This window comes from Cyprinodon variegatus, unplaced genomic scaffold (genome assembly GCF_000732505.1).
Source record: "Cyprinodon variegatus isolate N-32 unplaced genomic scaffold, C_variegatus-1.0 Scaffold163, whole genome shotgun sequence".
Lineage (NCBI taxonomy): Eukaryota > Metazoa > Chordata > Actinopteri > Cyprinodontiformes > Cyprinodontidae > Cyprinodon > Cyprinodon variegatus.
In genome coordinates, this window is record NW_015150616.1 from 446,906 (window position 1) to 458,842 (window position 11,937).

General features: G+C 38.0%; 2 protein-coding genes across 3 annotated transcripts in view; both read right to left on the reverse strand.

Annotated features, from left to right (window-relative positions):
• Positions 1-5,448, reverse strand: part of LOC107086805 (Golgi reassembly-stacking protein 2-like) — an 8,451-nt gene extending 3,003 nt beyond the window's left edge. Inside the window, exons 1-8 of the mRNA XM_015378004.1 lie at positions 5,274-5,448; positions 4,663-4,743; positions 3,265-3,468; positions 3,093-3,179; positions 2,860-2,990; positions 2,636-2,768; positions 1,581-1,704; positions 1,364-1,471 (exon numbers count right to left, since the gene is read on the reverse strand). Coding sequence (XP_015233490.1) covers positions 1,364-1,471; positions 1,581-1,704; positions 2,636-2,768; positions 2,860-2,990; positions 3,093-3,179; positions 3,265-3,468; positions 4,663-4,743; positions 5,274-5,336 — 931 coding nt within the window. The 5' untranslated portion in view covers positions 5,337-5,448. The remainder of the gene's footprint in view (positions 1-1,363; positions 1,472-1,580; positions 1,705-2,635; positions 2,769-2,859; positions 2,991-3,092; positions 3,180-3,264; positions 3,469-4,662; positions 4,744-5,273) is intronic.
• Positions 5,449-9,724: 4,276 nt separating this feature from the next.
• Positions 9,725-11,937, reverse strand: part of LOC107086843 (glutamate decarboxylase 1-like) — a 21,989-nt gene continuing 19,776 nt past the window's right edge. For both annotated transcript variants that reach the window (XM_015378057.1, XM_015378058.1), the window contains one exon: positions 9,725-10,993. In XM_015378057.1, coding sequence (XP_015233543.1) covers positions 10,820-10,993 — 174 coding nt within the window. In that variant the 3' untranslated portion in view covers positions 9,725-10,819. The remainder of the gene's footprint in view (positions 10,994-11,937) is intronic.

Below are 11,937 nucleotides of genomic sequence, written 5' to 3' on the forward strand. Positions count from 1 at the left end.
AAATATGAAAATAATCTGAGAAACCAAAAAGATAAAAAGCATAAAAAATATGAAAAGAATTTTTTTTTCATAGGAAGTTTCATTTCTGGATTCCCTTTTTAAAATTTCCATTTACTAAACTGGTAGACTCGCATATCACATACACCACTCCTCTTCAGATGTTTTATGCATAAACTATTACTAAACATTGTACTGCAAGTTCTTCAGTGAAACTGAGTTAAGTGTTAAGGCCAGAACACACCGAATCAGATTTTTGCGTCCGATCTGACAGAAAATAATGTCGAATGAGGTTGTGGCGTTTGGCTTTTTTACAGACGTCATTGACTTTCAATGAGCGCCCAACACGATTTAATGGAAGGGAGCTGCGTAGCCCCAACTGATAGACCCCAGGTCTATTATAGTCAGATTATGCAGAATTCAGTAGCAATTTCATGGGTCTGACAGGAAGAGAGACGCGTTTACAAAGTAAAAGACATCCGCTTTGGAGAAAAATACAACATAAAATCTGTTAATCACATGGGAAAAGACTCCTCGCTTATATGGTAAGGTGGAAAGACTCGTGCAAAAAAACACCAATGAAACATAAAAAAAAAAAGAATACCCATGATAAGAGTTTAGGACAGAAAAAAGATAAAATAGTCTAGTGATCCTCCTTAAGCTTTGCAAAAGTGAAGGACAGAAAGCGCAGTTTATCAATCACCCCAAAAAAAAAATGTTAAAATGCTAATTTTAACAAAAGCGGTTTGAAAACAAGGAATTTGGGACATGGCTGCAGCCTGTTGACGCTAAAGATGACGAAGGATTTCTGCATTAAATTGGAATTAATCATTCCTGCATAAACCGTTTCTAGTTTGAGATGCTGCACAGTATTGTTCAGTGGGGCTTTGCTTTATAGAATGCATATCTTATTTAGAATTTTTCATGATCTGTCCAAGTCAAATATGGAAAATTGTTTTCATTTGTTTATAGCACCAAGACAAAAATGAAAATAAATGTGTGGAGATCTGCCCACCCTGCCTAGCCGGAGCCTCTCTATACGCAGTCAATGTGACATAGAAGAAAAATCGGATCGGAGAATAAAAAGTCATACGCAGCCGATGTGTTCAGGCCTTTAGTCTGACTTTCATGTAAACAGTTGAACTGCTCTGATAAGAGGATTCAGCCTCCATGTTTCATAGTTGAACACTAAAAATTCGATCACTCTAAAGTGGCAACATTAACACTGAGGTTCACATTCACCATATTTAGAAGTACAAAAACAAAAATCCATAAGTGTTTTATGATCATCTCAGAGTAGCTCAGCAAAGTTTAGCTTTTAATACCAGTGGTCTTACTGTTGATAATGATGTAATGATTGGCTCACCTGGTAGCGTTGTGGCTGGGTTAAAACCAGTGGCAGCAGGATTCAGTGGAGGGAGGGAGGCGAAGGCGGAGCTGGAGGTGGAGGGGAGGAGAGGGACTGTGGGCAGGCCTGGATTAGAGGGAAGGAAACACCGAGCATTAGGAACCATTGAGCTGAGTGGAATTCACATTCCTGAGCAAAAATCCAGCTGTTAGAAAAAGAAAGAAGCTATATATACCCGTCTGCAGCTCGCTGGGCATCGGAGGTGGAGCGGAGGTGATAGACAGGCCAGAGAGTGCGTTTTCAAGGCCGGATGAGACGAGAGGTGTGGAGGTGGGCGGAGTTACAGCAGAGAGCTGGACCTGAGGAGAGAAACCAGAAAGACACTGAAGAAAAAGATCCAGCAGGAAGATAGAAAATTTCGCTTAAGAATGCTGGGAAAACAGATTTTATGTTAGATTTTTGTGAGCAATGATGAATGAAACACTTTAGATTAAAAGTCGTTTCAGGTGTTCTTCCCTCACAGACCCATACTGAAGCTAAACTCAGGTTACCAGTCAACAAAAAACAAGATTACACCAGCAGTATTCATTAGTGATTCATAGTTTCACCAATATTTACATGCATCAGCTGGTCCATTAGCTAAAAGGTTCCCAAACAGTGAGAGTGCACCTCCTAATGGTGGTACAGTATCATTACAAGAGGCACGCTTAAAATTTATTGGAGAAAAAAAACATTTTTATTTTCTTTTTTACAGCAACATTGAATTATTTTAGACAGTAGAATGAACAGCTAATGTTTAAGAAATTGCACTTCAATGGTGGCAGCTTTAGTGATTTAAAGGAGGCTATTGTAATATTCAATTTACTGCTGTTGACTTTTCTGTTTTAACCATTGAAAAGGTTGAAGCGAGGGTAGAGATCGAGGGGACGGAAGAAAAAAAAATTAAGCGCATGCCTTACTGCTCCCTCAAATTGCTATTGATCATTAAAGTTAAGTTTATTTTGCTACTAAATGTTTGTTTTTATGTTTTCAATTGAGACTTGTGTAATGTTTGTTATTGTTGCATCAATTTTAAAGATTTAGAAACAGAAGAAGCCATTACTGCTATAAGAATCAGTCTAAAAATGTCAGCATTTATTGGGCTGATACCAAATTTTGAATCTTGTTCTTATTACATGTAAATGGTATGAATATTTCTCGTATCCAAGCAGCTCTATGAGGCTATTTTTAAATGATATCTGTATGAACTGTGAGGGAATGTTCGGGGAATGTTTGCATGCTTGCTCTCACCTCTGTGAAGCCATCTTTCAGTGGACTGACAGGCTCTGCAGAAGAACTGGCAGGAAAGCTGATCTTCTTCCCTTCCTCAAAAGGACGGGTGGGAATCCTGTGGAGGTATCCGTAACCGATCCCACATCCAAGGCTGGAAAGATTTGGGAAAACGGCGTCAAGATAGGTGGAGATATCATCTGCATGCGGTTCTCTCGGTACACTGAGGTGACTGTGTGTTATACCTGCCCTCCCCTCCCCAGGAGCCGTTGGGCGTTATGACCACCTCTCTGCAGTTGTCTGTGTCTGTGTTGTAAACGTAGAGCTTCAGGCCCTTTCCATCGTGGCTCTCTATCAGAGAGAAGAGGTCCTCTGACTAAAGACGGCCGCAGGAGGACAGAGATATTAGACCAAGCATAAAACGCAGCAGCTTTTCCAGGAAACAAAACCAAAGCGGCTAAAAGATGCATTAGCTAACCTCATTCATAACAGTGTCCGCTCCGATGATGTAGTCAGTGTGCGGCCGGAGGCCAGCGAGGGCTGCAGGGGAGTTGGGCTCCACTTCCTGTAGCAGACAGTAAAATAAACTTTTGTTATATCCGATCAAAGTGGATGGTGAGACGCACACAGGGCCACCTACGGCTGCCTACCAGCACATGCCAGACGTTCTCGTTGGCTCCCTCGAAGCTGCAGAAGCGGATGGATACGCCCAGCAGGCCCTGGCCTCCCCACAGGTTGCTGGGGGTCACCGTGGTTTCCCGGAGTTCCAGGGTCTTTGAGGAGTACACCAGCATCTTTACCGGTTTTTCCACATTGGCTTTGAGCAAGTCCTTCAAGGTGTCGTTATCTTTGTTCTGAAGCAAAACGACACATAAGCAAATAAGAACAAACTATAAAGGAGAATTTTTATCTAATAATAAGAATTACGGTACAACAACAGCTGATTAATAGAAATTAAAGAAACAGAATTTCTATGTTCGATGGTGTGCATCTAGGCTTAATAACATCACTACAGCTCCGAGATTCAATCCATTCGATGCAGTTTTGCTGCAAACTTTTTATCTAGTATTTGATTGCGATGACCTTCAACCAATTATTGACGCTGATGGCAAGGTTAAAACTAAATATGATAATCCTTACTGGATTCCTCAATGCGACTGGCTTCCATGCATGTTAGCCTCTCAGTTATTACTAGATTCTGCTTGTATCACCATTAAGATTTACCCAAACAGTGGCGACACATGCGGCGCTACTAGCTTAACCTGTCACAACAACTTCATGGAAAGTGATGGGATTTTCTTATTATTTCTTCCCTTTGATGTCGACTGTAATAATGGCGGCGGCCTTCCTGCAGGTGCATGCATGCATGCAGTGCAAAATGCTAGGACTGGTCTCATAATTGGTGATCATCCATGGTGGAGGTAGTGGGTGATGCAGCCGTTCTGGAGGAAATATTTTTAGCAAACTGGCCGATTCATTACATGTTTGCATGAAATGATCTCTAGCGATTACTTTTTCCAAGATGAAAGATGGACTTTCTGTCCCCTTCACAAACTGATTGGTGACTGCTAAATTACACAAAAAGTCAATCAGTCTTTGCAAAGTTGTCGCTACAGCAGCAGAATACAAGTGAACACATTTAGAGGAAGGTAACTGAAATAGTTCAGAGAGAGAAAAAAGAAAACATTCAAATAATGCATAAAAGGAACCTGATCTGCCGTTTTCCGCCTCATCATCCAAATCCTGCAGCTTTTTTTTCCATCTGTTATTATTTAAATTATATATATCTGTACTTCTTTATTTATGTGATCAACTCTAGTATGTTTTAGTGCATCTCTATCACTGTTCACATTAACATAATTGTGTCTTCATTAAAGTCATCGTGTACCTAAATAGGCTTGTTTTGGAATGGTGGATCTCAAGCACAACCAGCCTGGAAAACTGACCAGAATAATTTGCTATACCTTATTTATGAATGTAAATAAACACGTGCTTCTTTAATCTAGGATTCCTAATGGATGACAGTAGCAGTCATGTATGATTCTTACCAATCTGGTGTTATTGATGGACACAATAAAGTCAAAGAAAGGCTCCAGTCCTGCCCGATGCCCTGGCGAGTTCTCCTGAACCTGTGACAAAAAAGGAAGAGAAACAAAATAAAAATCAATAACCAAGATTTCTGGAATAAACAAATGTTTTGTAATTGTTTTAGATAAAATTCTCGAGCATCAAAAATTAATCACACCTCTGATCAAACGCTTGAATTGTTTTGGTCAAAATTAACTGCAAAGTTAAAACATCCACTGCTTTTCAAAGTTATCAAAATGCTTCATATGTCGTTAAAAGAAGCAGCGTCCGATAATGGATGCAGCTGTCATTCAGCTTCAGCTGCCTCCAGTCCTGCTGCTGATGCCCAGTTTCCGGCTGGACTACCTGCCAAGTTTAGCTGCAGACATTCATGTGACCGACCTGAACGAAATGTGGCAACAACACGACTCTAAAACACACAACTATTCAATAACAAGGGGCTCTGTTTTCCAGGCGGAGGCCGCAAAAGTGGACCCCGGCCTCTCATCAGCACTCCGAGCCCGGAACCATCGGATTCTACCCGGATGCTAAGCTAACGGCTAACAGCAGGCTATAGGTGATCTAAACTCACCCGGAGGACGTGGTAACCTTCTGAGCCTCCTCCTGGGACCTCCACGCTCTGAGATCCTCCCATGGTTTCTGTCTTTAAGGGGCTTTATGGGGGGAATCTTGTAACGGTGATGAGAAACCTAAACACTTTCTCACACCGGGTACACGTCGCCAAATCACTAGCCTGAGAGTGCGCACGCGCCGTTACGTGGCAGGAAATAACGCCCTTTTCTGAAAAACGTAATCCCTGCTCGGCTTTCCATAACACAGAAAAAAAAGATAAATAATAATAGTAGATATTATTCGTTGTCATAGTTAAAATGAAAACTTAATACTTAATGTGGCTTAATATCAAAATGTTTATTTATTTTTTTTTATCACTGCTGCTTTACCTTATCAAGGCTGCACTTTAAAAAATAAAATTGTCTAGAGAGCTGTTCTAAACGAAATTTCATTTTTTTTTTCTTACACTTGTGTATACAAAATGACAAAATAAATCTGTTTAAGTCTAACAAACAATTTAATTAAATAATAAATGTGTTGTCTAATTTTATACACATGATATCATCATTTATTTTGAATTTATTATTTAAAGTTTGAAATCATTTAATATTAAAGCTGAGGAAAATAAGTAAATAAGTTCTCCAACTTAAAAATCATGGAGGGGTCTGAAATTCATCGTAGGTCCATGTCTACTGTGAGAGACAGAATCTAAAAAAAAAATCAAGAAAACACAATATATGTTTTTTTTTAAACAATTTATTTGTAATATACAACCGGAAAGAAGTATTTCAACACCTGTCTACCAGCTAGAGTTTGGACCCTTAAAGACGTGTTAGTCTACCTTCAAAATGTCCACCTCCACTCCATTTATTGTCCTAAATTAGATGCATCTGTTTGAGCTTGTTAGCTGCATAGAGACACCTGTCCATTCCATACAAACAGTAAGAATACAACTACTAACATGGCCAGGACCAAAGACAGTCGAGACAAAATTGTACATCTCCACAAGGCTGGAAAGGGCTACGTGGAAATTGCCAAGCAGCTTGGTGAAAAAAGGTCGACTGTTGGAGCAATCATTAGAACCTGGTAGAGGCTAAGCATGACTGTGAATCTCCCTCAGACTGGGAATCCATGCTAGATCTCACCTCGTGGGGTCTCAATGATGCTAAAAAAAAGGTGAAAAATCAGCCCACAACTACATTGGTTTTAATTTTGCCAATGACCATTCGGATGATCCACATGAGTCGTGGTAGAAAGTCATGTGGTCAGATGAGACCAAAATAGAACTTTTTGGTCATAATTCCACAAACTGTGTTTGGAGGAAGAAGAAGAATGAGTACCATCCCAAGAACACATCATATCATTAATGTTTTTACCAATTTGATACCATCCAGATGAATTCACTGATTGATCAGACTCTTGTCCAAAGACAATAACTTCTGCTTTGTATGAATTCAGGAGCAGAACACTAGTGTTTGAGGTTTGTATATCCTTAAAACATGCTTGTAGCCTATGTGTTGGGTTAGTTTCATCATGATTTATGGAAAATACAGATGAGTGTCATCAGCATAAAAGCAAATATTAATCCCATTCTCTCTGTTAAGTCTGTGTTTATGGTTCAGTAAATAAGTAATTGTACACTAATAACGGGTTTGATTATTGTAACGGTTAAACAGCAATCATATTTTGCCCCAAAAAAGACTGGGCTTGCTTAAAAAAACCATAGGCTATGTGATTAGACAATAACACAGCACTTGCTCAGTGTTGTTTGTTGTCATACTGCCTACCAATAACAAACGATAACTGCTTTTAGCGTGTGGGTGGATGCCAATTATGCCATGCTATATGCTATATATATATATATATATATATATATATATATATATATATATATATACATAATTAAAAAACATTTTTTTAGAACTGCCTTTGACTTTTAAACTTAAACTGTTAACTGAGGCATCATTAGTTTGTGGTTAAACTGTTTTATTAGCTTTGCTACCTGATTTTATTATTTCAGTTTGATCTTTTCTTGCTTTTATTTCCCTTCTATTTTACTGTTTAATTTATGTATAGCATTTTGTATTGTATTTTTAACTGAATTGTGCTGTATAAATTTGCCTTGCCCTATGGTGGATTGCAGTGTATTTCTTTTTTTGACTCCAACATTTTATTGTCCTTGCATGTCACAAGTACAGAGCAATGAAATCAACTCTCTGCATTTAACCCATCCCATTGGGGAGCAGTGGGCTGCCATTGTGAAGTGCCTGGGGAGCAGTGTGGGGGTTAAAGGTCTTGCTCAGGGACCCAGAGTTGCAGTCTGTGGGAGTGGGGCTTGAACTCAGAACCTCAGGATCCCAAGCGAAATGCCCTAACCACTCCCCAAAAGGAGGACATAGTGTAACTGTATGCTCATTGAAGTTGTTTTACCTAGATTTATTCCTATCTAATTTTCTTGACTTTGTAATTCATTCTGCACTCTATTTTTAAATAATTACATACTTATGTATAGCTGTTTGTACAAAAAAGCAGACTCTTCATTTTGTGGCTGATCCATGTGGTCACAACATGCACATGAGGTTAAATATTGAACAACCTTACCTCCAGTATCTAACCCTAACCCTTTAACTTTTATTGTGGATAGATTCAAAAGCCTTCTAATAACTTCAAAGCCCTCTAAAAATTATTTTCTTGTATTACTAGTTTTGCCACAGTTATAGATGCGCCAACTCTCCACCAGATGGTGCTAGTAGTATATTGTAGTAAAGAATTTCAGTAAGGCCCCTGTGATCATAAACCCATTCATAGATTTATTTATGTATTTAATTATTTGATTTGTATGCTCAATGCTTTGATGGATAACTGCAAGTCTCTTGGTTTCTTTTAGCCAAATCCCTATATACTCAAAGGTTATGATCGAAAAACAAAAAGGCCCAACAGAAATAAAAAGTGAAATTAAATAAGCCAAAAGCAGTGAGGATAACGATAGCATACATTTAACAACAAATTATTGTTGTTGTTTTTTTAGAATCCTCCATGATCATGAAGATCTAAATCTTGCACCACTATGGACTTAAGTGGTGTTAAAGTATTGCTCTAGATCAAATTTGAAAAGACTTGAGCTTTTGTGGCTTCTCAGTGCTTTAACACCATCCATCCATCCATTATCTGACACGCTTTATCCTGAGTGGGGTCACAAAGGGTGCTGGTGCCTATCTTCAGCCGGCGAGAGGCAGGGTTCACCCTGGACAGGTCTATCGCAGGGCAAAATAGAGACAAACAACCATTCACACACACACACACCTAGGAAGAATTTAGAGAAGCCAATTAACCTAACATTCATGTTTTTGGACTCTGGGAGGAAGCCAGAGTACCCGGAGAGAACCTGCACATCCTCAGGGAGAACATGCAAACTCCATGCAGAAAGACCCCAGACCGGGAATCAAACCCAGAACCTTCTTGCTGCAGGGCAGCAGTACTACCCACTGCTAAACTAAAAAGCCCTGCTTGAACATCATTTTCCCTTATTTTCAGAGAGAGAGTTTGGATAAAATGGTTAAAACATGAGCACATCTGATTGTTTCTAGTTTTATTGACTAGTTAAAAGTATATTTTGCTGTAGAATTTTTAATTGCATTCTTTACATGTTTACAGTTAAAACAAGATCAGCTTGAGGGAGGATCGCTTTCTCCTTATAAATTATGGAAAGTATTTTATTTTCCTCCCATTTACAGTATCTACATCTTTTAAGAAGTCTGTAAAATGTGAGGTCTTTTTTTGTTCTAGTGTGTGACGCACCTATTAATCCAAACTTCGAGACAGAAAATAAAAAGTCATTCATTCCCTTTTAATAGACTTTATTTAGTATATTTTTCATAACAGTGTTATTTTTTACTAAAGTGCCTTCTGAAAACCTCAAAGGAAACCTTCCCTTATTGTTGGCTTCATTAAAATTCAGACTGGTCACAAACAAGTCATTAGTAACATCCAGTACACAAATAATCCTAAATATTATATATATATATATATGCAGATGTGCTGTTCACATATGGTCCCTAATTACCATAAATATGCTGTTGACATATATCTTATATAACACACATCCATTTACAATGGAAGAAAAAAGTAAGATTGTGCAAAGACACAAACAGCAACCCTTATACAAGATAATTCACTTGGCCCCTGTAACACTGAGAATAACAGTAATATGTATTACAGTTAAAACACTATACAACAGTAAATGCATTTGGGTTAGGACAGATGCATAACTTTCTTCCCAGTCTCCAGAGGAGAGTACATTCTCACATTCTTGTGCTTCTTGCTAAAATAAGTCCAGTATAACAGCCAGAGGATTTTATATATATATATATATATATATATATATATATATATATATATATATATATATATTAATTCTTTATCTCATCAGAAGGTCAAGACTTTCTCTCAGAACATTCAGGCAAAAAGACTCCAAATGCACAAGAAATAGAAATTACATAGCGCCTTGAGGTCAACATTTACAAACATCTAAAATCTAAAAGAAGTCTCACATAAAAGAAATAGATTGCTCTGGTCCTGGTTCTCTTTCTTTGGCAAACAACGTCACTATAAATAAACTTTATTTTAATCTGGTGATTACTTTTACAAATGCATCAATATTGAATACGATTAAAGACACATCTACATTAAAATACCTGAATCTGCAAACAGTGTAAATAATATAAATGTGTTCCTATATAAGCAAATATTCTTTTACTATAAATCTTTATGCTCATTCATGAGTATTGCGTAAGTGCATGGAACAAACAAGCTAGCGTTAAACGAAGGTTTCCACAAGATTGGGATATCTCAGAACTTTAAAAGGCTTCATGTAGGACTAATGAGGGACTATATTGTAGAATGTAGCTCCATATACACAGGATACAAAATCCTTTTAGCAGAGCTCAGTTTAGTATTTTAGCCTTTATATATATGTATATATTTATATGACACAAAAAGACATCTGCACAGGAGTTCAAGGCAATGATTTAGGACAAAATTGCTGATGCACCAAAGCGAAATAGAAACTGTACATATACAACATAAAGCATCTGAGTTAGTTATGAGCAGCAAATGTGCGATTAAGTAAAACTCTTTCATGATACTTCAGTGTTTTGTTTTGTGCTTTTTTTTGTCCCATTTCTATTATTTACGACCTTCACACACACTCACTCATTCAGTAACACACACAGCTTGAAAAGACAAATATCTCTTATCACACTTTTACATAGAAATATCAAAGACCCCACATCACGCACACAAATTATATATATTTAGGTGCATTTTCTGCACTTAGTTGATTTATTTTGTCTACTAAGGGAACCTTTGATTCATTACTATAGTTTTTCTTCTGTCGCCAAAGCATTAATAATGCCTCAAGCAAACGACTACTGGATAAAAAGAACCAAAACCAGATTCTATTATTTCTCTTTCTGCAGCACTGTGAATGTTTCCCCTGACTGGTTATTTTACCCTTTAGACTCTGGGCATTAAAAACCAAGTTTGCTGTCTGATTATCAGAAGGACCTACAGGTCCTGACCGAGCCTCTCAATCTCGTCGATGAGGAAGTCGATGTCGGACTGGGTGGCAGCAGCGTTGGACACGACCATGCGGAAAAAGTTGACTTTATTGCCCTGGGGTTGGTAACCCACCATGGTGGTCCCCGACTCCATCATCATGGCCTTGATCTTAGGAGCCACCTGGTGGAGTAAAACAACACGTTAGAAGCCAACCTGAAAACAACAGCTTTTTACAGTGTCATGCATAAACATTTGGGCAATTTGGGCTAATTTTTTCATGACCTTTTACTTTAGATGCTCGTGTAAAATATAAGTGGACAGAGTCTCAAGTCGGCACAGGATTTTCTAAACTTTTAAGCCCTTGACTCCAAGGCGAAAAACCCCCAAACTGATGGCGAGATGGAGCAGGGACCCCCTGATTATATATATATATATTGTATGAAATTGTGTTATATCAAACTGGTCCTATAGTCACTCTATTACAGATGGTGTAATGTAACCAAAGTAATTTCACCCTGGGATTATTAAAGTATTTCTGATTATGGTTCCTTGTTGATGGGACAGGTGTTGTGATGGTGTTGCTGAATGTGCATTGATGACTGAAAGACATCTTCTGTGCTCTTTTATCTGTTTACTACACTGTGTTGAATTCATGTGTAATGTGGATTTAAAGACATTTCAATTAGTGGAAGAAATTGCAGGGGGCAATATAAAAAAAAAGTCTAATCAACATAAACTTTCATGACCTCCATGCAGTACCTCCGTGGACCCCCTAAGGGTAACGGACCCCCTGTTGAAGACCGCCACCCTAAAGTACATTTTACCCTATATTAATATGCTAATATAGAGTAAGGTTACTCTATTCATTTTTAAATAATCTATTCTTTAAGATGGCTTTTTATTCATTGGTTTGAATATATTTTTTTAATTTTTTAAGGAGACATTTAATTAAATTTACTGAAATATTTGAATCCATATAAATAAAATGTACCATCTAAAATGCATTATCTAAGTATTTATGGCACATTCACATACCAGTATATGTAGTTCAATATACACTTCACACCTCATGACCCCAGAAGGGATAAGCATGTCAGAAGATGGATGGATGGATGGATGGATGG